The sequence below is a fragment of the Lissotriton vulgaris genome, unplaced genomic scaffold (genome assembly GCF_964263255.1).
Source record: "Lissotriton vulgaris unplaced genomic scaffold, aLisVul1.2 SCAFFOLD_972, whole genome shotgun sequence".
NCBI lineage: Eukaryota > Metazoa > Chordata > Amphibia > Caudata > Salamandridae > Lissotriton > Lissotriton vulgaris.
In genome coordinates this window covers 334,370-362,115 of record NW_028254165.1, presented here as the reverse complement: position 1 = coordinate 362,115, position 27,746 = coordinate 334,370, and the positions used below count along the sequence as shown (strand labels likewise).

Below are 27,746 nucleotides of genomic sequence, written 5' to 3'. Positions count from 1 at the left end.
TATCAAGATCCTCTACCAGCGAAATGTGTAAGAGGAATTAGCCATATTGTGGTACCAATCTGGACCAAAATAATAAACGCATCACTATCACAAGGGATCCTCCCAGACTGCCTGAAAACAGGTCAAGTGGTCCCTCTGATCAAAAAAGCAACTGCGGATATTAATGACCCGAATAATTTTCGACCAGTGACCAACATTCCCCTATTGGCCAAATTAATCGAGAAATGCGTGCAGGGCCAACTGAGCCAACACATCTCCAAGTTCTCACTACTAGATGAATGCTAATCAGGATTCAGATCAGGACATAGCACGGAAACAGCGATCCTCCATATTGTGGATGACGCACTACAGGCACTTGATCGGAATTAAGCATGCTTACTAATTCTCCTTGACCTGTCATCTGCATTCGACACAGTTAACCACGATGCTTTACTAGCCAGGCTAAAGGACAGAATGGGACTATCCGGAAATGTGCTGAAATGGTTCGACTCGTTCCTACGAAACAGAACACAATGTTTCCTGGTCAACCAAGCCATATCACCACCATGCCCCAACACGATTGGGGTTCCACAAGGATCAACACTATCCCCGGACTTGTTCAACCTGTATGTAGAACCTCTTACAGCAATTCTCAGCAACTCAAACATATCCTACCATATGTATGCGGATGACACGCAGATATATCTAAAGATATCCTCCCTTAAAGACATTGAGCGTATGAATGAAACACTAAAAATGACAACGGAATGGTTGACTACGAACCACTTGAAGCTAAATGCTCAGAAAACTGAATTCTTACTAATCTCTCCACCAAGGAGCGGGACAGAAATAAAAGAGTGGACCAAACTGGTGACGGCGCTCAACTGCACCCCGACGCTCGTCAAATCAGCCAAATCACTGGGAATCACTTTAGATGAGAATCTTGACATGAAAGCTCACATTAATTCAATGGCAAAAAACGCCCGCTTCCACCTGAACTACCTTAGAAAACTGAAACCATTTATCTCGGAATCCGATCTGAAACTAGCAACCCAATCCTTAGTCATCTCGAGAATTGAATACGGCTGCACTACCTTAGCGGGTTTACCAAAAACATCCACAGCGCCACTAAAAGCCTGCCTCAACGCTGCAACGAGACTCATCTCAGGATCAAGGAAGTTTGACCACATATCCCCGCACTTGAAAGCTCTAAACTGGCTACCCTATGAGGCCAGGATTCAACTAAAGATCGCATGTATCACCCATAGAGCTCTTCACCACAATACTCCTGGATACCTATCCAAGAAAATTGAGCTGTCAGGAGGAAACAGACCGGCCAGGAGCGCCAAGGAGTTGGTGCTGAGACCAGCCATCTTCAAAAAGAGAAAAACTTATGACAGAGCGTTCTCCGGAGCAGCTCCTAGAATCTGGAACTCACTCCCCCCTAGCATTAGGAAGATTCCGAACACAGCAACATTTAAGCGGGAAGCGAAGAGCTTCTTAATGAGTAAATACCTTACATAGAAAATTGCATGGAACGCTGTATGCTACATTCCTGGACTCAAACTAAACACTTACGTCCTCGTAAGGAAATGTTCGACTGGAATCAGATGAAAGAGAAACAATGAGGCATAACCGATGACACCTCCTGTGATTAATCTGAACACCTACTGCTACCTCGTGTTATTTGATCTTATACCACTATCTGAAACCTTATAACCTACTACCTCTTATTTATGACGAAAATGACTTTGCTAATATCTTATGCTTTATAGTATGGTATAATGTAATAGATAACCTCTCTAATAGAAGGTAGTTATCTATGCTGTCACTTGAGCCTTATAATTATCTACCTCACACCATATATGTTCGAATGGAAGGTGGCTATTTTTGCATTCACTAAAAGCCTTATAACGATCTACCTCATACTTATATGCTGTTTAATGGACTTCAGCTTATTATTAATTTGCTTAGCTTACCTCTATGTAAAGCGCTCTGATACCCACGGGTCTTGTTCGCGCTATATAAAACTTTTCAATAAATAAATAAATAAATAAATAAATAAATAAATAAATTTGCACTAGTAAAGCATATTCTGCACAAGCTTCGTTTGTTTGCTGCTGACATTTGCATTCATTTCGATAAACTATAGAACGTGCAAAAATCCCTTGAAAAACAAAGGTTGTACCACCAGTCATGTCTTGCACCCAGCTAATCAGGGTTTATTTTTAGTCACTGCTGTAAAGAGGGATGTAGCCTGTCATATAGATGCTGCTTTTCTATATACTGTGTTAAGTTAGCTTGAGTTTATTAAGTGTTCAAACAACATATTTTCCTTTGGTTTTAGTTTGCACACGACACATAATTATTATTGTAGTTTTCAACCTAGACGAAAGATGTGATTTATTTGAGAATAATATGTCATTACTCTGATATCAGTTGTGCTTGGTACACTGTCTGAACAGTGAGTGCTGAACCCTTTAAGAATAACCTAACACAAGGTTGCTGGGAGGTCTAATCCTCGCACTACTAGACATAACACAAATACAGTTGCTGCAAACATTGGGCTCTAAGCGGGTTTAAGATAGAGTTACTGGGAATGCAAAAACACACTTGATGGTGCTTCGTATGCAGAGAGCTGGTAGCTGATGATGTGATCCTCTCCTCCTGGCATTTAGAGGTATGGGCCCGCCCTGCTAAAAACCCAAAAGAGACCTTCATAATATAATATAATATGCTAAATAGGGAGGTGAGAAATAGGTGTTGTTAATTCCTATTCATTTTAGCATTATAATATGCTATCACCGTTTGCGTACTATGGACTAGTAACTATGCTGATAACTTTGATTCTTATAATCTGTTTGTTAGTATTGTACAAGATACTGCGTTTGAGAACATTGCATTGATTAATAAATATTTCAAATATGCACGTGTCCTCTTTACTCCAAGTTCTGGTTTGAAATGATTATAGAGCGAAAGAGTGTTCATGTGTTCCACGATACCTGAGGTAACCTAAGTTCATATTCTGGTTTGTCTAAGTCATTGGGAGTTTATTATGACCAATGAGACACTGTAGCTAGCTCGGTAAGGGGATTTTGGATACTGAGGTGAGTTTTGGGTCACCCGAATTCACTAAGGTTCTAGGTCTCTATGCACAGTTCTGTGGGAGAACGGAAACCCTGCTACATGGCGCCCATACGTTGGTGGTCTTATATCATGACACTCGAGTAGTATATCATTCAATCCTTAAACCCTTCATTGCCGTTTCCGTAAAACGGTGGTGTCGGAAAAACCTACCTATTTTTGAAATAGGTCTTTTCAAGCTTGAATCTATCAAAAACGGTTTCCTTGAATTACTACCCAGTTGTGCTACAAAGTAATCTTTGTTTTTTCACATTCCTGTGCAGTCATAGCTCAAGCCGTGGACATTCCGCTACATAGTCGCATTGCAGTGCGTGATCATTTGCGGGCTTATAATGTTACTTTGGAGGGCTTGGCTGTGATAATGGTGGTTAGTGCGGAACACGCTTATCCATACGAATTGTTTTATTCGTGGGTGACGTTTCCAGCGGTGGACGCAAATTCTGGAGTGTTCCACACATACACTGCCACTCCTGTACCTGCTGAGTATGCTCCGTACAGGGCACAGGAAGTTCCTATTGATGTTTGGCAGCATGGAGTTTGGTTTGGTGGCGCCCTACCCCATTCCTTGACCGCTTCGAGATTAGGTCCTTTGTCCATTCCAGGCGCAAATTGGCCTGCTTTGGCTGGATTTACACCTCACCCTAATCACGGCAATTTTACTTTGGCTGAAATTAGGCGACTTCATGTTGTCGCTATTGCCGTGATTAGAGCATTAGTACATTACACGAGCCGTAATGTTCAGGGTGCAGCCCCTGGAGGTGAGGGGCTTCCGGCAGGGCAGGCTGGTCTGAAAATCAGTCCTGTCATGGTAAATTCTGTAATGGGCAAGAAGCCCCAGGATAAGGATGATTTTCCTTTCTGGCTTGCCGAGAAATTTGACCAACTGGAAGCAGTGTTTCCTAATACGACTCCTGGTGAAAAACACCGGATTGTTACGCTTAGTTTGCCGAAAGATTTGGCCCCTGAGCTTGTTGACTGTGAGACCTGGGGTAAGACTTTTGCAGCGGTCTATTCGAGATGCTTTGGCACCCCGTCTATGTCCAATCTGTCTACGGTCCTTAAACGTGTTCAAGATGATCACGGGCCGGAGTCTGCGGTTGAATTGGGTATGCGCCTGTGTGGCACCTTTGATGTAGTTTGCGATCTGATCCTTGCGAATGTCAAGGGAGATGCGGTGAACTTTCAGATAGCTAACGCTTTGGCGGTGCTTCCCAATGCCTAGAAACCCCGACAGTTAGAGAGGATAATTGTGGCGGCTTATAAAACAGTTGGCCGCAATGCCAAGGGTCTTAAGCCTTTTTCTGATAAAGAGAAAAAGCAGCCCCAGGGACAGTCTTCGGTAGCGAGTGTTCAGCCCAATTCCAATAAGAAACAAAATTGGCCTAAAAAACAGAAGCAGGGTAAGCAACAACAACAAACACAGGTTTCTCGTCCTGCGTCTCCGTTGCCTGCGCAGTAGGAACGTGTTTATGATTTGCGCGACCGCGCGATGATTAAATCACATGATCGGTTTCAGGCTTCTGACCAACGCTCTCCTCGTTCCTTTCAGGACTCATCGGCTCCGTCAACCAGTGGTGGAGGGGGCGGCAGGGGCCGGGGTGGACAACAAGGACGTGGTCAGCCCCGCCCGCGAACTGGTGGAGAGCAGCAGGACGGCACTACGCCCAAGAGACCACAGTTTGCCAAAAAGAAGGTCGCCGTCTTAACAGCGCATCGATATGCCCCAGATAGTGAGAACGCGGCTTCGGAATCTGATGTTGGCTCTGACCTTGCTGGACAGCGCGGCGGAGATTACCATAGTGAGAGAGGCCCTCCGTCCACTACTGAAGGGGACAGCGACTGACACTTATGTTGTGATTGAAACAGCTGATACAAGAGTTGCTCCCCCTGATAGACTTTTTAAAATTGTCCTGTTAATAGAATGTGACATACAGCGAACTGTAAAAGGGGTATTTTGGGAAAATCTTTTGTCAACCTATGACATTTTGCTTTCGGAGGCTGACTGCCCCCCGCCTTTTGTTCTCGCAGCTCCGCGAGGGGAGGAGGTGATCCTCCCCAGTTTCGCGCACACTGTTTCGAGAGAGGAAGCGCTGCATTTTGCAGAAGAGTGGGCTCTGGCGCTTGCGCCGGCTGTGTACCGCAATCAATGTGGCTGGGATAAATTGTCTCCGAGCCACGAGATTCCTTTACGGTCTCAGCCGCAGCCTCAACCCCAATATCCCATACGACGTGAAGCCAAAGCTTCAGTCGCGGCTATCCTTGAACAATTGGAATATCAAGGTGTAATTGAAACATGTGTGTCACCGATGAATAACCCCCTTTTTACTGTAAACAAGCCGGACGGCTCATATCGTTTGGTTTTGGATTACCGGCATTTAAACTCGCATTGCCGTAACTGTGCAGTACAGAATACTCACAGCTCTGCCCTAGTGAATAGTCTGGAGCGTAAACGTTTCAAAACCATGCGTGACATTTCCAATGGTTTTTATGTCCATAGATTGGATGGTCTAAGTTCCCAATGGACCTCCTTTACATGCGGCGGTGTGCAAAAAATGTTTCGGCGTCTCCTAATGGGCTATAGGAATAGTCCTGGAGTATTTTCCGCCCGCATTCTCTCTCTTTTGGAGAGAATCGACCCAGTTGCTTGTTCGTATGTGGATGACATTTATCTCACAGACGACGAACTTTGGGAGCATCTGTGTCGTGTTAATAGCATAATTTGTATCTTTGCAGATATGGGTTACAAGTTTAACTTTGCAAAATCGCACATTGCAGAGTATACAGTGTTGTTTCTGGGTTACGAGCTTAACAATGAAGGAAAGGGGTTGGCTCCTCATTCCTGGAGAAATGCGCTCAGTTGCGCTCTCCAACAACAATGAAAAAATTACAATCTTTACAGGGCTTCTTGAATTTCGGGAGAACATACATTCCGGAGTACGCCCAGCGTATCAAACCTTTGTATGCTTTGATACAACCATCTTTTTCCAAATCATGCTGGCTGCCGGAGCATTCAGCTATTCTGCAGTCATTGCAAGCTGATCTGCTCGCTTCTGAATACTTACAGACTCGTGATAACCAGACCAACCTGGTGATAAGAATTGTCCCAGGGACGGTAGGTTTCACGTACCTAACTTTTAATGAAGGAGATACAGTAGCTATTGCTTACAAGTCACACTTGTACACTTCGGCTGAAATGCGATTTTCCACTGTGGAGAAAGTTTTGACTGCTGTGCAGATGGCAATTCTCAAGGAACGTGCCCTGTCACAGGGAAAACGCATGTTGGTTGTTACCCAGTGTCCTGCCTTAGAGGCAGTTACGAAAGCCAATGTACCAAATTCCAAAGCTTTGCACCCTCGGTAGATTCAATGGGTGCATCCTTGACATCCCAGGATGTCACGTTTATTTTTGACGCCACTTTACGGTCGCAGGATTACTTACAGTATGAATTCGTTCATCCTGCTCCTTTAGCAATGCGGCCGTTGGAGGATTTCCATTGCATCATTTACACTGATGGTTCGGCGCAGGTTTCGCATGGCTCTAAACATGCCTACGTTTCCGCTTGCGTCATTGTGGTCGGTGCCATGGTGAACGATGAGTTCAAGTCCAGTGTCGTGCACACGCAGACACTTGGGGACTGCACCGCACAATTAGCAGAACTTCGTGCTCTGATGCTTGCATTAGAGTACGCAGATCCTTGTGTGACGACTTTAATCGTTAGTGACTCTTACTACTATGTCCAGTCTTACAATGAAAACTTGTTCTTTTGGATTCAGAATGAATTTCGTGATTCCAGAGGTAGCACAATAAAACATAAAATGATCTGGGTCCGAGTGGCGGAACGTAAAGAAAAGTTACCCCTCGTGTTTGCGATTCATACTCTTGGCCACCAGCGTGTGGGAGTCCACGCTGTCGGTAATTCGCTTGCTGAAGAAGCGGCGTATCAAAATACTTAGTTGCAGCTGTTACACGGTCCAAAAGTAAAATAGATGATGACATCTTGGCGGCTGTAGCTGCCACTGAGAAGGGAAGTAAATATCCTGCGGGGTTCCCTTCGAAGTACACATACCACTTAAGTCCCGATAAGGTTCCTTACGTGAAAATTCCTGATGTTGGTGAACGTTTGGTTCCTAACTCCGATCGCAGAGCTACTCTGATTACAGCGGCTCATGAAGGTGTGGCGTCTGCGCATGCGGGCGTTTCAGCCACTGTAACTCAGTTACAACAGAGGTTCTGGTGGCGGGGACTGTACAAACAGTCACGTGATTATGTCCTTCAATGTGACATTTGCCAGCAGATCAAGCCTTCGACTGCTGCGCGTCCGCCACAGACACAGTTGTACATTTCTAATAAACCACTAGGATGTGTTTATTTGGATCACTGCAGTCCTTTTCATCTGATACTGCGTATAAGTACATCTTAGTAGCAGTTGATTCATGCACACGCTTTGTGTGGGTATGGCCCCATCGCAGCGCTGATTCACGGACTGTCATAAGAGATTTGCATGTCTTTGTAGGGATTTTTGCCTGTGGTACCTTCCATTCGGATCAGGGTCCGGCTTTCGCCTCTAAGGCATATAAGGATGCTATGGTTTCGTTGGGGGTCCAAGTCAAGTTTTCGTCTCCGTACAGACCGGAGGGTAACAGTGTAGTGGAACGAATGAACCGTGACTTAAAGCAATCTTTGACAGCTCGAGTTATAGGCACTGGCAGAAACTGGCTGGCCCACCTTAATGGCGTGCAGCGTGCTCTTAATAATCTCCCTAGAAGGTCTCTGGGTGGGCGGACCCCATACGAAATGCTCTTTGGTATCAAGATGTACGTCCCTGACTTCGACGGTCTAGACTGCAAGGCCCAGGCCGCGGCCTTTGACGTAGATGAACATTGCAATGTTTTACAGGATCTACAAAAGACCAGAGACAGTCTAGCTAAGGAACATTTGCCCTCCACATCTGATGATGCGTTGCAGATCCCGGTAGTTGGCTGGCTACCCCAAGTTGGAGAACTGGTTCGAGAGAAGATCGATAACAAGAAAGAATTTGGTCCTTCATATCGTGCACCGGTTCGAGTTCTTGGATTGAAGGGCACGAGAACTGTCATTTTACCACCACTTCCAGGTCGTAAGGAAAACAGGTTTATCTCAATTACCAATGTCAAGACACACAGGGTGGCCGATTCTTCATAGCATGACACCAGCAGTATCCCGTCCTTCCATTGTGAGGTATTCTGTGTTGGCCATTACTTCTGGTGCTGAGCCAGAGGTGTCCCTCGAGATGCCTGTTATTTCCAGTCCCTTATTAAATACTTTTCCTGTTAATGACACTGATGAGCTGAACTACACCTATCCAACTGATTTATCAATGCCGGATTTGCAGACACGTTTGGCCACACAATCCAGATTCTCTTTTGACTCCGTTTCAGTACATTCAAAGAAACCATCAAACATTGCAATATATGCCACTTTATTTAAAAAAAAAATGTTGGTTCCCCATTGGACATACATTTGGATGATTCTATTTTCAGTTTATCTTTTTATATCAATTGGTTTTGTGTTTTATTTTTTCCGTCTGATCGATGGCCACTATGTCAAAGAAAGAACAGGAATTCGGTACCTTAATGGAACATTGGCCCCTCTTTCCTCTTCACATTCAGCACACAGACTGAAAAGAGATTTGAATACAGTTAACATCACTGCTTGGCCCGTTCTTGATGGGATTGTGTAGGATGCGGTTAGGTTTCAAATACATGGCCCTACTGAAGTGATTAATGTTCCGAATGTGCTTAGAGTAAACATGGGGGATGTAGTAAAACAAAATATACGTTCTGATGATTGGGATATTCAGGCCGTGGAAGCATTATTCTCTGATTTGAAATACTATGCTGCCTTTGATGCGGAGGATTTATACTTGGATTCTGTTAATTATGGTGATTTGTTTTGCTTTCAACATTATGGTAATCATTTTCTGCATAAAACAAGTTCCAGAAGGGTTACTGTCAATTACACACAGTGGGAACATTGCCCAGCTCCATTAAGAGGCAGCTCCAGTACATTTCTGAAAAAATACACTTATTTTACAGACTTAAATCAATCAAATCCTGAGTCATTTTATTTTAAAATGACACAAAAGTCCATGTCCAAAGTTAGACTTACCGATACAAAATTGCTGTATTCGAAGTCCTTTCTAGACAAGTTAGCTGTGGATGGCTACGAGCTATGGAAGGAAACAATTGACCTTAAATCGGTTTGGGGTACCAAAGATTGGCAGGTACAAGGCACTGAGGCTTTGCACCGTCCATGTCTCATCCCGAATCACATGTTGTTTCTAAATTCTACTATTTTCCAAACAACATGCTTTGGATTGGCTACTTCTAAAAAATTAAATACACCACTTATCCCCGAATTGGAAGAATATTCAGGTTGGGGTAATTATACTGAATTGTCCATTCTTGAGTTACAAACTCAATTGCATAATTCATCCTTTAGTGTATCCAGTTTGCATCCGAAGGGTTGGCTGATGTGGCATAGAAGTGCTGATTCTTGCCAACGTCGTTTTCTGGGTTTGACTAAAGGGTTCACACAAGTCAGGCCTGATCCCCGTTTTGAAACTGATCATACTGTCACAACTTACTCTGTGGGGAAACTGTGTCATAATTGGTTGCAACATTCCACGTTAGCTGCAGTTAAACTACATCTATCACAGTTAAATGATAATGTGGATTTAAATGATTTTATAAAAGGCCCGGCTAATGGTAGATCTAAACGGTGGATTTATGCGGTTTACAATGAAATATGGAAATTTTCACAAATTGAGGCTGCTAAGCGCCTAAGGGCAATAGACCAAGCAAATTTGGAAAAAGTGCTTGCAGTTGTTGATAACAGTATTAACATGCTTTCTTCCCGAATTTACACGTTGAATAATATGGTTTCTTCTGTAGTTGACATTGTGAATGATGAGGTGTCTGTATTATACGATGGTCAAAATCAATTGTGTTCTGTAATGCAGTTTGCATGGACACTACAGACTCTTAAGGCGGGCCGTGTGCCCTGGAGTTACATGAACGTGTCCTCCCTCTTTGCCCCATTTAATTTGACTGACAAGCAGCGCATGCTTTCAATGCGGGATGCATCATTTTCTATGTTACATATTGAAAAGTTAGAATCTTTACCCTTTTATGTAGCTGAAGCAGCTGCTGCAACATGGCTTATCCATGGATTAATTACGTTACCATTTGCTTTGTACAAATTTACTAATTGTATGCAGTATATTGCAATAGGGCGATATGAAGTGAAATATATAACAGTGCCCCTTTATCGGCCTGTACTTAAGTATCCTGTGGAAGGTAGTATCCTCTCCCACCACAGCGTGTAGCACTGTTATATATTTCACTTGGTCCTGACGAATTGCTATTAGAGCATGAAACATGTCGACCATTAGGTAGAACTTATACCTCTGTATCATTGCACCAGTGTGTATTTTCACCTCACTGTTGGTATTAAGGTAGTTAACCACACCATTAAAGAGTCTTAGTGGATTACCTAACCTTTTTTAATGTTCACCCACTTCTCATGTCTACACACCCACTAGAGCCCTCACACCCACATGCACCAACTGGCAGGAACAAAAGATCTCCGGTAAAGAACCCCTTTATGGGTGCCCGTCAAACATTGCAGCGCCAGTCTGACGAGGAGCAAAACCCAGATGATGAAGCATGACACCTAGCTTGCTAGGTGTGTGTGGGTTTTAGTTCCCTAAGGGGGATTCCCCTTCCTCCTTTCACTTCATGTTGTGTTGGTTCACTCATTCTTCTTCCCATGGGGAACAATGTATCCTTCTTTGTTGATATAGCTCTAGGGCCTATACACTGGACCAGTTAAAAATAGCCCTCCCGGTTCCTCTCTTTGTTGAAACGTTTCTCCTTTTTGCCATTTTCTTTGTGACAGAGCTCTTAATAAAATAAACAGAGAGCTGACAGACTGATTTTCATGAATTCGCCCCCTTTTTGTTGCCACAGAAAAATTACTCAGCAAACTTATGGTTGGAAAGGCATACCCTCCACAGGCCCAACCAGCAGTAAACTTAACCACCCTAAAAGTATAAGCTGCTGCCTGTGTATGAAGCGCTGTATAGTTGTATGAGATTTTTCATTAAAATGAAACTATAAAAAAAAAAAAGAAGAAGTCGGGAAGATACAGAAGGGTCAAGTTTCACACATGCTCTCTTTGTTCTTGGTAACTACCGAAAAGGCCTGTGCATTAAATGTACGTAATTCGGCAAACTACACTGAAAGCTTTGAGACAGTATCCTGTTCTTACAGTAGTTTCCTTATGGTCTAGTGCTGTTTCAGTGCAAGTTTGCAAATGATTGAACCTAACAATTAGGCCCTGTAAAAAAAAAAATGGGTCAGCTCAAGACAAAGAAAAATGCTTTTAAACATAATTTTCCTTATCTCCCAATCACCTTCTGAATAAATGTAAGCTCTTCATAAAGACTGCTGCACAGTGATAACATGTCGGATCACTAAACGCTCTACAGCTCTGTTCGTATTTATTTCAATTTAGTGCCTATTTTTCCTTCAGACAAAACAGAAATTACATCTTCTGCCCCCCCCAAAGATATCAACATGTCTCGGGAGATAGGAATTCCCCACCCCTAAAACGTATGCAAAGCTTGATATGACATTGGTTTCCTAGCCTACGTCTGAAAACGTGAGCATTCAGTAAAAGTCGTAAATGTGCACCAACTTAAGTACATCAAGCCTTGAAAAATCTACTCGCCCACTTTCACTGGCGAGCCAGAATTTATCAGGTCTAGCTATATTTCAGACCTACTCACCCGTTCTGACGAGCTGACAATTAACAGGAGTTCCGTTGAGTCATAAAGTGAAGGAGCAATGAAGATGCCTTTATATCTTGTTTTATTAGCTCTGTGTTCAAAGACAGACTTCAAAAGTAAGTTTACAATTACTTTTCCTTCTCTGGCTGCAGAGTTCCAGGATTATGTAAAGTGAACTGTCTGAAAGGCTGTATGAAGTGTGAAATGAAAGGCTGTAGGGTATCAGGTTTTTCCTAACATACATTTAAATAGCTAATAAGTCTACTGTACAAACATTTCAAAATATATTTCAGTAGTTTGTGAGAGCCCATTTTTTTTTTATTTCTGTGGGATGAAAAAAATATTTTACGAGGATGAAAAACAAATTAGAACACTTTACTTGCAGAAGCGCAAATGATAAATATGTTTTCTGAAACCCTATTTTCATATATTGTTGTTAATACACAATATAGTTCTAATCAGTAAATCTGTAAGGTAGTAGGAAGGTTTTTATCCCTTTCTTGAAAATGTACTGCCTATAAATGAGTGTCCTACCACATCATGCTTTAGTAATATATTTAATATTAAAAGTAAGTGTTTAAACATGAACTGAGAAACACTCCTGCCCTGATGGCAATGCTATTAGTAAACCGAGAGGCAAGTCAGGGATCATGTGTACCATATATGTGGGCTAGATTCATATTACAAATGGAGCAAACGTTTAGTTCAAGTTCAAGTTCAAGAATTTATATAGCGCACTACTCACCCAGAGGGTCTCAAGGCGCTTGGGGGAAGGGGTTCATTATTTCTCGAATAGCCAGGTTTTAAGTTCTTTTCTGAAGGAGATGTGGTTCTGTGTAAGGCGGAGGTGAGTGGGGAGTGAGTTCCAGGTCTTGGCCGCCAAGTAGGAGAAGGATCTACCTCCCATGGTGGATCTTTGGATACGCGGAACTGCGGCGAGGCCTTGATTGGAGGATCTTAGTTGGCGGGTGGGTGTGTAGAAGGATAGTCGAGTGTTGAGGCATTCGGGCCCTAGTTTGTAGAGGGCCTTGTGAGCGTGGGTGAGGAGACGGAATGTTATTCTCTTGTTGACGGGAAGCCAGTGGAGGTCTTTCAGGTGGCCGGTAATGTGATCTTGGCGAGGGATGTCCAAAATGAGTCTCGCTGATGCGTTTTGGATGCGTTGGAGTTTTTTCTGTAATTTGGCCGTAATTCCGGCGTAGAGGGTGTTTCCGTAGTCTAGTCGACTCGTAACCAGTGCGCGGGTGACAGTCTTTCTTGTCTCGGCGGGGATCCAATGGAAGATTTTTTTGAGCATACGAAGTACGTTGAAGCAGGAGGAAGAGACGGCGTTGACTTGTTTGGTCATCGAAGTGAGGAGTCTAGGAAGAAGCCAAGGTTACGTGCGTGGTCTGTGGGTATGGGTGCTGAGCCCAGATCCGAAGGCCACCATGAGTCGTCCCAGGCAGAGGGGGATGAACCTAGGATGAGCACTTCTGTTTTGTCTGAGTTAAGTTTAAGGCGGCTGTTTTTCATCCATACGGCTACTTCTTTCATGCCTTCGTGAAGATTGGTTTTGGCGGTGGTAGGGTCTTTGGTGAGGGAGAGGATCAGCTGGGTGTCGTCTGCGTAGGAGATGATGTTGAGGTTGTGTTGCCGCGCGATGGATGCGAGTGGACTCATGTAAACGTTGAAGAGGGTGGGACTGAGTGATGATCCTTGTGGTACACCGCAAATTACTTCGGTGGCGTCTGATTTGAATGGGGGAAGTCGGACTCTCTGAGTTCTCCCAGCAAGGAACGAGATGATCCAGTCCAAGGCTTTTCCTTTTATGCCGATGTTGCTGAGGCGTTGTATGAGTGTGCTGTGACAGACAGTGTCGAAGTCGGCGGAGAGGTCGAGTAGAATGAGGGCCACCGTTTCTCCATTGTCCAGTAGTGTTCGGATGTCGTCTGTTGCTGCGATGAGGGCGGTTTCGGTGCTGTGTTTGGCTCGAAAGCCGGACTGTGAGGGATCGAGGGAGTTGTTGGATTCGAGGAAGGCAGCGAGTTGGCTATTGACGGCTTTCTCAATGACTTTGGCCGGGAATGGGAGGAGGGATATGGGGCGGTAGTTTTTAAGTTCAGAGGGGTCTGCTGTGGGTTTCTTCAAGAGGGCGCTGACTTTGGCATGTTTCCAGCTTTCTGGGAAGGAAGCAGGGATTAAGGAGCAGTTGATGATATCACGGTGATGGGGTGCGATGATGGAGTCTGCTTTGTTGAAGATGTGGTGGGGACATGGGTCGGTTCTATTTAAGCAAACAAGAGTTTTTTTGTACAGCAGAAATGCTTAACTCGCATATTTGAAGGAGTACCCATATGTGGGAATGAAGAAAAACACGACTTAGTAAATTAAAATATTTGCCAGTGATCACACAATGAGACCCGTCTACAGGTCAAATACATTACAGTTAGGTTGAACATTTTATTCAAGTTACTCGACATGCAGGATTAGTAAACTTTTTACAATTTGTCACGGCCTGCCTGGGCATTTGGCGATAGGAAATCCACACCCCTGCCCCAAGGAGTTTCTAATAGTAGCCTTGTTTCCGTATTCCTTGCTTCAGTGCATGGAATTCCTCCCTCCAACCACAGAAATACAGGCAATACAATTTCACTGTTTGGGAGAACAGTCCTAACTCCCCATCTTGTGAAATGCCATGCTAGGGACATCCAAAGTTTATTCTACTGGCTTTGATGCTGAGGATCATTCTCACACATTCAACCCACTACTAAACATGTGCTACACGCACTGCACACACCTGGCAAACATAAAGACGATGTTCTAGGTATACATATAACAGCTGAAGTGTACATGAGAGGTGCCAGTCAGCATCACTCCCAGTGATACAGATGGAAGGCCTGGTCACACTAGATTACGGTATGCTGCCACAACCACTTTATGTACTATACCTTATAGCAAGGACAGTAGTACTCTACCCACCATGAGGCCTATGTCTGGTGTGTCCCTACGGTCACAGGACAGATCAAAGACCCCGCAACGTTAGGGTCAGGCCTAGACCTCTGAGCACACATTTAGATGGGTCATACTCAAAATAAAATTCAATATACCGGATGTGCATGAGGGTAGCACAATCATATAGCATGCAGTGAACATTCCCACTCCAACATACTGTCTGTAGAAAACCAGAATGGCTTTAGAAACATTTCAAATCAATTTGCCACCATCAGGTGTGCTGGACTATTAATGTTTCTGCACATCTTTATGAGACCAAAATCTAAGACCAAAGAAAGGCATGTGAGACTAAATAATGTGAAAGTGTATTAATAAGGGCCAACGGAGATTTGTGTAGTTTTAACCTGTCAAAGTTAGCCAAGCAAATATGAAGAAGTCATAATTATTTAGGATGAAAACCATGGAAGGGCGTTAATCCTGGAGAAAGCTGAAAGTCAATCAAACCTTTAGCTAATGAAGAAACCCCAGGACGACCCTACCAAAACCGCGTGAATCAATCATGTGCATGCATACACATTTGTTTCCACTATATATAGATATGTTGGTTTTGACAGTCCATGTTATCTATAATTTCAAGTATTTACGTTAACTTTTTTTTGAAGACGCACAGTACCAAGCATGATCTCAAAGATAAAGGCATGAGTGATGTATTGGCTTTCTGACATATATGATGCTGTGTTGGATGTAACCTCCCCACGTGTGAATAATATTGCAAAAAAAAAAATGGATGGCTCAGATCCCGGGTCACCCCTTATCTCAAAATGGTCAGAGTTTCTAGACCTGGTCTTCCCTGAAAATGACTATTAGATCGCGCGTAAGTGTAAACGGTTGTATGAAAACAATCACCGTTTCTAAATCATATAACATGTTAGGCTGACAACTGCAAGAACAGAACTGGAATCTTGGTATACAACTCTACGGTCCCTACCCTTATCCTAATACGTGTGTCAACCCCGTTCAGCGTGACGAGCATGACAAAGGTTAAGGTGACAGTTATTGGGTTGGATATTCCCTAGTGTTTCTCCTCCATCACTGATACAGACTTCAGTATGAGGCGAGCAATCGTGAAGACAGGGAGGGTTGGTTTGTTCTTTCGCCTCTAAGACTCCACTGTGGCAGAGTAATGAAGTTTACAAGCTCCAATCCCTCACCCTTTACACTCACCGCTTTTAAAACCTCGGGTGTGTCCCCAGATCCAGGAGGGAGATGCAGCAGGCGGAATTACACTCTTCCAGGGGCGGGACTTAATTGAAACACTGCAGTGACAGCACCGGAAGTTTGTTTGGATCATAGAGTCCGACGTGGCGATAGATCGCCCATACTCCCTAAAAGGTCCCTGGCCAGTTAAGCCTAATACACATAACTAAAGCAGAAAACAGGCTTTTTGTCTGCATTCGAAATCCGTCCTTGCATAGGAAACCTACACGCTGTTTGAAACCGAATGCTATTTTTCCGCTCCTTAAAAGTTTGGCAAATGATAAACCCTGTGACGTTTATCATATTTATCTCCTTTTAGAACATTTAGAGTGATCTGAAAATAAATTGTTGCTAACCAACTACATTGATAGTTTCGAAAAATATTTCTTACTTGTATTGTTAGTCTGGCTGCTGAGACCATCCCATTCCAAAATGGCCTACAGGTTTATGCAGCCTCTATGGTTGGAGGAAGGCTAGACGTTCCGGCATGTAAACTTCTGTGACGACAGAAGAAGGGCCAGAATCCGTGTTGATGACAGGCAGGCGTGCGGAGGCCTGGAGGTTCCCGGTACTAAGGCAACAGCTGGGTGTAGCAGAGGGGTTCGTGGGCATTAACAGAGCATAGATCGGCGGGCGCAGAATGGTAACCAAAGCTGGCATAGAATATGAGGGTAACATTGGGGGCAGGTTGGTGCATAGTTCTCAGTTTACCCATTTGCAAGGGTTCTCTTCATGTGTGTTCCTAACTGGAGGCAGATATGCAGCAGCAGTATCATATGGGTATAATGCATTTATTATCACTTCCGACTCTTCGTAGTGCTATTTGAAAAACCAATGGGACACTCAAACATAACCCAGACTCAGGATAAAACAGGTGCTCTGTACTAAAATCTTTTGGAAGATACTCTATTAAGTTATCTGTGCAAAAGAGAAAGAATTTGAAGTAATAGCAAATCGAAAAAAATCGGACCACTCTTTTGTTGATGTTGCATGATAATATGCGCAGCAAGAGTCCGAATCAATGGTAGAAGATCTTCGGTGGATAGCTGTGAGTTTTAAAAAAAAAACCCGTGTTGCAGGAAGTGTTTTAAAAGTCATAGCATAACACAAGTACATTGCATCGCAGATATTACCGCTCCTACATTCTAAATAGATGACCGATGAAAATGTGCGGAGTGAGCTAGGAAACAATACAGGTAAACCCATCCACGAAAGCGGAGCGGCTGTTTTCGTGGAAGGACCATCTATAGCATGGGTACTCGCTAACCTTTTCCGAGGGGCCAAAAAGTTTGGACTGTGATGTGACCGAGAGCCCACTAATACCAGCTGGGTGGCGGTGTGGGGCTAGGTATATGGAGGCGTTGGCGTTTAAGGGGGATTAGGGAAGTTAAGCATATACATCTAGGGGCTGAATTGTACAATGTGACCCCCGCATTCCCCCTTTTTCATGCTTTACTTTAGATCTACATTTCAGATGAGTCAATGTAGCAGGTATATAATATGTTTAGAATTGTGTGAGTGCTCTTTCTGTTGGGCGCCAGGAATCTCTTTCTTGGCACAAAGATATATTCTGGGCATACCTACATATCTTTGCAGATCATGATCCTTCATAGACATTGGCCATATTACCCAGTTTCCAATACAACAGATTTGTGCTCAACATTAGGGACAACGATTCTCATCCCCTGGATATTTCTAAGGCACTAAATGTTGTAGGGGAAATTGATCAGATCAAAAGATACTTCACATAATGCTGCTATTATGTAACCTGTCATTAACTTGGTTCTTCATTACCTAGTGTAATTTTCCAGGTAGTCAGTTGCATGGTACGAGAACTAAAGCAAATGCCAGGGCTTTGTTAGCGTGGTTGTCAAGGGCAGATACTTCTCTTCTGTTCTGATTGTGCCATAAAGTCTGAGCTAGGTCGATGTGATAGCCTGTTCTACCTAAGTTTTTTCATCCAAATGGTTAACATTTAAGGCAGCATATCTGATGGGTGTTCTCTTCATTTAACAGCTTCTAGATCTTACGACTATATGTTTAGCATGTAAAACCGCATATCTCATGGGTGCCCTTTTCACTCGGTCGGTTGTAGACCTTCACACTATGTGAAACACCAGTGCTGTGGTAGAAAAGATGGCAGCATGGGTTACAGATGGGCATTATGAAAAAGCAGATTGGCAACAGCTAAGCGGATGGGTGGGCAGTAGATGACAGACACATACATGCCTGGGAAATCAGCCTCAAGAAGAGATGGATTGGTTGCAGTTGGTGTATAGTAGTAGGGACAGATGTATAAAAAGGGAGAATATCTGCGCTTCAAGTGATATATAATGGTCTTCGACGTGTACGCCCGCTTATTGGCGTCCAGGTGTGCATATATGTTAAAACAAACTTTCTAGCATTAATGAAATTTGTGAAATTGTGCACATCAACACTGGGTGGGAGAGTGCTGTATTTCTCTGAACCCACAAGGACGTGTGTCAGTCCAGCAGTATCATCTAAAACGTAGGAAATTTAACAACAAGAAATTTGACAAAGTAAGTCGACTTTTTGGTTGGTGAAAGAAAAACTGGCAAAGAGAGACAGTCTTTAAGTCTCAGAATTTCCAGAATAACATCTTGATAGAAACGGGATCAAGGAGCAGCAAACATGTCATCAATGTTGGTGTGAAATCAAATCTCCCTTGGAATACATTTTAGGCAGAAAGCCATGTTCCGAATTAATGGAAGCAGGATAATCAGATAATCTGTTTGACCAAGCTCTAGTATAGCAACACCATCAATGATTGCTGAGCCTATAATGTTTGACCTTCCTCGCTTTGCTTTGAATGGAATTTAGTTTTATTAATTGGCGACAGTAAAACAAAATTGATTTTGCACACAGATCTCACTTGTGAAGCAAGAAATAGTCTGAAAGCTAATGTGGCTTCCACATTTTTGTCTTTCCAGTGTAGAAGCTGCAGTAAGCCAGATTCAGAGCTTGTAATCCACGCACTGTTCGGTTCATAAATCTTTATTTACTTTAAAAAGTTGGTACCCCGATAAAAACAAATTGCTTGGGGTGTGCGCACTACATTTAACACACAGGGTATCGAGATTTATCCATGGTGTAAAACAAGATGGTTTGGATACAGGAATACAACTAGGGTTCCGTACCATTCCCTTCCGCCCAGACAACATTGCTGCGTAAAGTGCAAGTGCTTCAGCTTAAATTGGTAATTTAAAAGTATTGATTGGTTAGTTATCCACCACAATGGTGACTTGGTCTAATGCAATTTGATCTGCAGACATATCTGCACCCTGAGCCACACCCCGTTCGGGTAGTACTGGCACTTCAAAGACATATCCCACAACTGATGTTCATTTCACAAGTTAGTTTAACAATGAGGCTTTATTAACCAAGTTTTAGGTTTCCATGTAGATGAAATTCTGCCTGTCCATATTTTAGGATTTAACACCGGTTTAGTTTTACTTGTATTGTTCTATATTGCACAGAACATGTTTCAGAGCTCTTGGTGCATTAAATCGCATACTGTAGTATGTGGGGGCTTAGTTTGTTAAAGCAAAGACAGTTTCAGGACATTATTAAACATACTAGAGATCTGTGATGGAATGAGAGCTGTATAAATACAGATAAAATGATTAATAGAAAAATAGATGAATTATTTGTTCGATAAACAGGGAAAATTTGAACTGCAGTAAAGGAGTGGGATCATGCAGTCCTGCTCAGTCATACTGGTTTATGCCTTCATGTCGTAAGTAATATAATCCACAGTAAACCATGCACTCTACCTGAGAAGGAGTAAACTGAAGTTCATATAATTCTCAATTAGGACCGTGTCATTTATCAGATAGGCAGGTACAAATAGAAGTAAAACAGGTGTCTTCTCAAATGGTCTCACAAACTCGCATATTGGCTAAGAAGTACCTGATTAAGCACATTATATTTTGCACCTGGAGTAGTTAAAGAATAATTGTATTGTTGATTATCCGCATCTGTAGTTCCATAACATTTAACAAACTGATATTTGCTTTTGTTCTGAAGAAGGTAGCTTGCATGTTGACGTGTCATCAACTTCTAGAGGGCTGGAATGGGCATATCATTGTTAACACTACGCTTATACGCTAGTCAAAACCTAAACAGTATTCATCTAATGACACCCTGACCTCTGTTAAAACGTGCAGGGCTTAATCATTGATTTAAGTCTGTAACATATCAGTGGGCATTTTATTTGCTTTGGGTGGATATTTAAACGTTAAAAATAACTTTGGGTGTTGTATTATTTGAAATGCAAGATGTTTTTTAGGGGTTTGATTTAACAAATTGTTGATGAGTTAGTGTTACAAAGAATTGTGTATGGCTTGCTGTTTGCTTTGCTCTGGGTGCATCTTTTTTAATCAATATTTGGTGCTGTTGGGCGCTGATGTATGTTAAAAAGGGCACTCGTGAGTGGTAAAGGTGATACTCTTTAGTCAGTGCTGCTGATTTACGTTAGTGAGAGTTTCAGTGCAGCACTTGTTTTGGTTCCATGTGTACATTCCGCCCCAGTAGTGACACCCCCCGCCCCCCTAGCCTCTTAAAGCTTTGCAAGTTTAAGATATCAATGTGCAGTTCTTAGTATTGGGACCAGTTCTTGGGGCGATGCTACTCAGACGCTCTTGAAGGGCAGCCAGACTAGAGGAATGCAGGAAAACTCTGTTATATGATCCACTTTTCTGTACAAACTTGTTTAAATGTCCCTATGGTAAGGTGACAAAATTCCTCCTACCCACAATCAGGTGATCGCTGTTCTTTCACTGCACAGGAGCAGAGAGCTTGCTATGCTGAGCATGCCCGGATCCTTGTTCACCTTCAGTGCCTGTGGGAAATTTAACAGGCTCTTGCATAAGTGGTGGCAAAAGACTACTTTTTGACTCAAAACTCCGTTGATAGTGAACCTCCTGTCCACGTGCGGAGGTAGTCGTAGCAGCCATGGCAGATGCGTGTCATTAATAAAATGTAACACGTAGGGCGCCTCTATTACACATCAGCTAAGCGGTAGTTACTGCATTGTAAAATTTATGTTCTTTGCTGATGGTGTTATCTCTGCAACTGACCCTTCCTCATCAAGTTGTGTGGGCCTACCAAACACGATGGGGGTTCCAATGAGTGATTATATGCTCAAGTAATTAAAGATGCATGTAGCATTGCTGGGAGGGTAGCAATACATGCACTAGGAAAACATATTCATTGAGCAGGTGTGAAAAACAAAGTGATATTAACCACTAGGAATTGTCCCTCAGCTGTGAGGTCCACTTTGAGTTTCTAGAGTCTCATGATGGACAAAATAGAAAGAACGAGATGCGGCGCAAGCGATTGCCAGTGGCTGAGATTAGATCAAGAATGCCATACATCAGCGGTTCTTATCCTGTGGTCTGGGGTGTCCACAAAGCTTCTCCGGGGGCCCGCGACTGCATGGGCTCAGAAAATGCGTTGACGCCGTGGCCCTGCTCCAGTCCTGCACAGATCCCTCACGTCTCTGGTCAAATTTGGCAAATTCATGAATATGACATGAAGGGTCCTAATTAAAAACAGCACAGATGAAAAATTGTGTGGTTGCAATTGTTGAGACTTCTGTAGTAACAGAAGGAAACGAGCTGTGAGGATCCCCCTCCAGAAAAGGAGCGCATGGTCCCCACAAGACCCATAACGCATGAAGTCACTTTTTTTTGTCAACATATAAGGGACTGGGACTTTTCTAAATGTAATTGTAAACAAATGTATTTTAGGGTAAAACCCACATTTTACAAATGGTCTGAGACCGGTGTTCAAATGATATTTTTTTTATTTTGATATACAATTTGATATATGTATTATAATGGTGTGAGATACGTATTTATACAATAATTTTGATATGCAAGTATTTTATTAATTATACGCATAAAATAATACTTCATTCATTCAGGGTCCGCAACTGCTTAAAATATAACAGATTAATAAAGTTTATGTAAATAAAGAATCAAAACGGAAAATTGCCTTTAAATGTTCTGTTAATGTGAAGGAATTTGATATTGAAGGTTAAAAATGTAGCTAATATCCTTAGATTGATTAGTGGAACAGCGCAAGTGCATCAAACTGAATATAGTATGGTAATGGGTGGCCTTAATTACATTTAGAAAAGCTCCTCCCGTCCCATTAAAATTGTGAGATATATATATATATATATATATATATAGTAAATAACATTTTCCTCATTTGTGTATTGTTATGAGGTTGAAATCAACAAACAAACTATGCTCAGTGTGCCAATTGGCTCAAACTATATCTTACTTATAAAGGCTAAATGGCCAAACACAGTCTGGGATTGCTTGTGTTCCCTTCTGGAAGGGGCCTGGTCTGGTAGTTTAGTCTGGACTGTTATTGGAGCAAGGCCAAGTAGAATTTGCATATAATTAGTCTTCGTTTAGAGTGACATAGTGGGCGTACAATGATGGACTGTGATGCAAAGTTCTTGCCAGTGACTGACATGCCCTCATTCCAGCCATCACGTTTTACTTATTTCTTGAGTTTTTGGTGACACAGAAAGTGACATGGTTTGCTTCTGGGCATACCCATACCACTTGGGACAACTTCTTAAAACAACGCAAGATGAATTGAGTCATTCCTAATGAATGGACCACGTTAGCCATGCCTCTTCTTAACTGTGTACAAACTGCTAGTATTTGTAGATATTTATAAGAATTTATAAATATTAAGAACAGTTTACTCTCTGTTTTTTATTTATATTTTTTGTGTGTGTGATAAAATGTGAATTTCTTTTTGTCATTCCAGACATTAGTTTCCCCGCATTTCACACAACAGAAGTGCCATTTTTTAATCCAGCTCGTACAAATTCTGCTGTAGACGTCTGATGCACAGTTTCTTCACCGGTCAGCACCTGTGAATGTGTTTCCATCGCTAAGAAAAGAACATGGCTGAGCATGGTGCTCACCTTACATCTGTCTCGGCCATCGATGACAGGCCCTCCATCTTTGAGGTGGTTGCCCAGGATAGCTTGATGTCGGCGGTCAGACCAGCACTGCAACATGTGGCCAAGGTATTTTCACAAATCCCTTCTCCAGACCAGGTGACGTCTCATGTTGAACTCTAGGAAGAGCCTGAGGATGGCGAGATCTATAGATTTTTATAACTTGCAATGAGCATGTTTTATCCTTATCTAATCCAGACCAGCCTGCGTTAGAAACAGTACAGTACAATCGACAGGCATAGTGCAGATCGGTAGCTGGTCGCAAAAATGGTGAAAAGCACTACGTTTGCTTAGAAATTCATTGACAGATTTGGTGATGTCATGTACAAGAGGATGTTATTTCAAGTTTAAATCTTGCCCTCGGAACGAGGCGGAGAGGTGGCTGTGGTATACATGAATATAGCTTCAAAGAGAAAAACTGGTCGGTAGGGATCAATACCGAAATCCTGTACAAATCAAGGGTTATAGACTCCCTGATTGGGGGAAACACAATTCTCAATATTATTTTCGGATTATTTTATATACAAAAGATCACATGCCTCGTCATCGTAGGGATTACTAATTTTATTTGTAGTAATCCGTACTTAAAAGTAATCGGTCTTTTTATATTTTTTACATTTTATCATATCAAATGCACATATATACATACATACATCTCAGTTTCAAAGGAATATCTATATACACATTCTTAAATACAAAAGAACTCTATTACACGAAAGCAATTCTTTTTTTCCCCCGACGAAGAACTATTAAATTAAAGAGAGTGCCCCCCTATTCACTCAGGGGGTCCACTAAGAGAAAGTTGTGTACCATCACAATCGATTCTACAAATTCTTGATTCAAAATTTCAGATTGTGTTCAACAAAAAAGTTCACTCTAGTACAATATATCAACAGACTCCTCTTGTCGGAAAATGGCGTGTCGACGCGGATGCGTTTCGGCCTCCAGGAATCTTGGCCTCCTCAGGACTAGGGTGATTAGAGAACTACTCTGCCAACTGAAGCGTGGTCTCCAGATAACATCATGGGGACTAGATAACCTCCTGGTAAAACAGAGACATTCCTTAGTAAACACCCGCTGCTGGTCCCTAACACGGTGGCCCACAGTCCTCTTAAATCGTTCTAGCGGTGTCCGCCAACTGAGTGCGTTCCAAAGTTTTACACATAAGACCTCTATGCTCTTTCAGATCCAGCGAACATGTGGTATACATGAACATCCCTTCTGAACATGCATTTAACTCCAACTCCCAACCTGTGAAACCCCCGGCACCCCGCCCCCTCTGGAAACACCTGCAAGGCCGTAGAGTTCTTCCTACTACAAATCACACCCCTCCAGTGTTATCTTTAAAGTTCTGTCCTGGTATTGCTCACTCCATTTAACCAAAGCCTTTTTGGAACACTTTTCCTCTGTGCTTTTTGGACTTTTCAAGATTCCCACCCACCTCAGAGCGAGAGATGATTTCTACCTCTGGTTACAGGGCAGTTCACAAATTCCTCTAATAACTCTGTGAACCCTAAATAAAATTTTCATAGAACTAGTGCAGAATATCAGGCCAGTACATTGAACCATCCCAAAATAGATTCAATAATTGTGTTAATGTCGTCACACTGGATGTTGAAACCCTACCTTCCTTGTCAACAACTTTATTCATTCACTCCCTGTGGCGTCCTCCACAGCCTGGGAGCATGCAAATGAATATGCCACACACAGAACTCCGGATTGTACATATTTCTTCCTCTGTATACAATCACACACTGTTCGCTGATTTATGTCATAACCATTAATAACCACACCCTAACACCTCCCTGCCAGTCACGCACTTCCTCTGTTGAGTCCGCCCAGAACCTCAAGGGTCCTCGCACACATCGTCTTTCCACATTACACTCTCTTCAAGAAGGCATTAATGGTTAACGTCACCCTGTTTGCTGATCTTACTTGAATCTCTCTGTTGTGCGTCATCATTTTCTGTTGATAATGTAAATGTTTATTGTTACTTAAGCAGTTACCTAATGGTCCGGGTAAAAGTATCTATTTTGGTATTGTCACTCACCATTTGTCAAACCTATCAACATTTCTGTTTCCCCCTGTTTGCCATTATCTTCATATATGTACAGCATTTCTTGTCGAAATACTCCTGCGGTTCAGTATATAAATAAGGGAGTGCAGATCTCACTGCCCTGGACATTCTCTATCAACCTTATACGCAAGCACCTGCCCTGATCCAACCGACCCACACAACTGTGACTCCATAGAAGGCCTCACATTGATCTTCTGAATCTGGAGAAAGTGATCACTACCCTACTGACATTCTACTTTAGAAGAATACAGTGTCTTGTACTGAGCATGGCATAGTAACCGCACAGGCCGACATCTGGAATGACCGGTTAGTGGCTGCTGACCCTAACTCACTCACAGTATTGATCCTCCTCAATCCCTCATCTGCATTTGACCGAGCTGATCATTTCAATAACCTCGAAGCAGTCCCAAACCTCTAGTACCACATGGGAGAGAGACAATGGCTCCGTGCAGGTTCATGAATGCTTTATCCTGTCCTTTGGCAAGACCCACATCCTGTATGGAAGCAGTAACATGCAGGAAAGAGGCCTGGCATCATCTAGCAGCGACCACAGGGATGTGTAGGGTGTATTCATCATAACTCCTTTTGGTGGTCAGTCTCCATATTCTGCTAACTTTGGAACAAAAGACATAGCATGAAGTTGCTATAGCAAGGCTTGCTTGGATGAAAGCTATACATTCAAGAGGCACTTTGATACAGCTCCTTGATTTTAAAACACTTGATGATGTCACACATCTGAATATTTTTGTTAAAACACAAAAGGCTTGCCTTCCAATTCATCTGGCTGACTCCATAATCTCAACACAGATAATAAAGGTAGCAAGCACTACCCATTAATGAATGTCGCATATCTATGAAGGAATCGTGAACGTGAAGCCGTGAGTGTTCTACCTGGTAGGCCTGTTGGGTTTTTGACCTCAAGACCCCAGTAACTGATGAGCAGTGGTTCTTCTGCTGCACACAGTCCAAAGGCGTATCATGTAACAGTAGACATGGGGCGCTTCATTATAAATATCTGCATAGAGTTTATTACATGCAGACAAACTATAGTCCTTTTGGTTACGTGTTAGTGCGAGTCGTCAATCCTTTGGGAAAAGTATTGGGTAGGAGTGGAATGGGCGGTGATAGTATGGGACGTCCCTGCTATGAGACACGTGCTTTGGGTCTGCACCTTTCATGCACCCCCGGGATAGAATCTGTAAATCTTCTGCACCCTGTCCACTGCGAAGTATAAGGTAGAGCAAAGCGGGAGAGGGTGGGTTTTTTGCAAAAGTGAATAGCGTATCAAAACAAATCGTTGTATTGTTTATTTACTACAAATGGCAATAAAAAAAAAGAAATATATACACATGTTCGAAGGGGTTCCCTACACAAAGTAAAGTCCCAGGAAACACACAAAAGACTCGCACTCCAGGGTCCGTGTTCACAAAGCGTTTATTGGCGACGCGTTTCGACCAGGCGGTCTTCTTCGATAGATATATATTCCACACAAAGTTCCTGAGAGCGTACTTTATTGGAACTTTGTGTGGAATACTAATTTTCCGGTTGCTTCGCCGGAGCGTACGCCACTTTTCAACGGGTCGCAGCGTTGCAGCAGAAGCAGCTTTGTTTGGACATATATATATATATATATATATATATATATACATACACACACACACCAAAAGCAGTGCGAGCTGTCATCCCCCAGAAGCAGATCTAATGTCAGGTCTTTTGTTTGGTGTCGGATATAGTTGATTATTCATTGGTTCCCTTCCTGTTGATGGCCCTGATAAGTTGTGTTAATGATTTACCAGCCGGAGTCCATAGATGTGCTGCAGTAGCCTTATTGTGAGCCATGAGAAGAGTAGCAATAAAATCGACAACAAAGTAATGGCTACAAATGTAACGAAACAGCTGACATATTCAATGGTGTTATCCCTTGCTACAGGCTCCAAACATATATAGACCCCCCCTCTTTATTCAATTAGTGAAAACTATGGAAGGGGGAGCAATAAGATACCACGAAAAACGCTGGGTTTCGTCTTCAGTGAATTAAGAGCATGTATGAAGAAGTTCTCTAATGTGTAGTGAGGCCGCACAGCCAGTGGGTTTGAGACTTTGATGAATGAGGTGCATAGGACATGCCATAATCTACCTTCTTTGAATACTGTTGCCTATGTAATGGTTTAAAGTACCGCCCAGTAAACATTAAGGCCTGGAAAGCATATATGCTAATGACATGATCCAGTGTACTCTCCCCAAGTGAAAGGTAAGGCTTGGGATCTGTTATTCATTGCATTATGCCTTCTCCATCAAAAGGAGAGCTCTGTATAGGTCCACAATCCTACAAATGCGAATGGAACCCTTTGGCTCTCTAGAGCTCATAAAAATAATCAGCTGTTATTCACTATGTGCTAAACAAACAAAATGAATGTCATTTATTTTCCTGCAAGTCTAGAGATTGAGATCACATGAGTTATTCAAAGGCATTTTCGGGGCTTGCTTTATAGGCCATGTTTAAGACGAAAATAAT

General features: G+C 42.6%; 2 protein-coding genes across 3 annotated transcripts in view; one reads left to right on the top strand and one right to left on the bottom strand.

The window, feature by feature from the left end:
• AP2B1 (adaptor related protein complex 2 subunit beta 1) overlaps positions 1-16,206 on the bottom strand; it is a gene marked incomplete at its 3' end in the record, with an annotated part of 476,528 nt that extends 460,322 nt beyond the window's left edge. The window contains exon 1 of the mRNA XM_086951572.1: positions 16,113-16,206. The remainder of the gene's footprint in view (positions 1-16,112) is intronic.
• A 427-nt stretch (positions 16,207-16,633) lies between these two features.
• The window catches only part of PEX12 (peroxisomal biogenesis factor 12), a 66,110-nt gene continuing 54,997 nt past the window's right edge, over positions 16,634-27,746 (top strand). Inside the window, exons 1-2 of one of the 2 annotated variants that reach the window (XM_086951570.1) lie at positions 16,634-16,788; positions 22,959-23,223. In XM_086951570.1, coding sequence (XP_086807696.1) covers positions 23,098-23,223 — 126 coding nt within the window. In that variant the 5' untranslated portion in view covers positions 16,634-16,788; positions 22,959-23,097. Of the gene's footprint in view, positions 16,833-22,958; positions 23,224-27,746 lie in introns of both variants that reach the window. The other variant, XM_086951571.1, reaches the window with a different exon arrangement.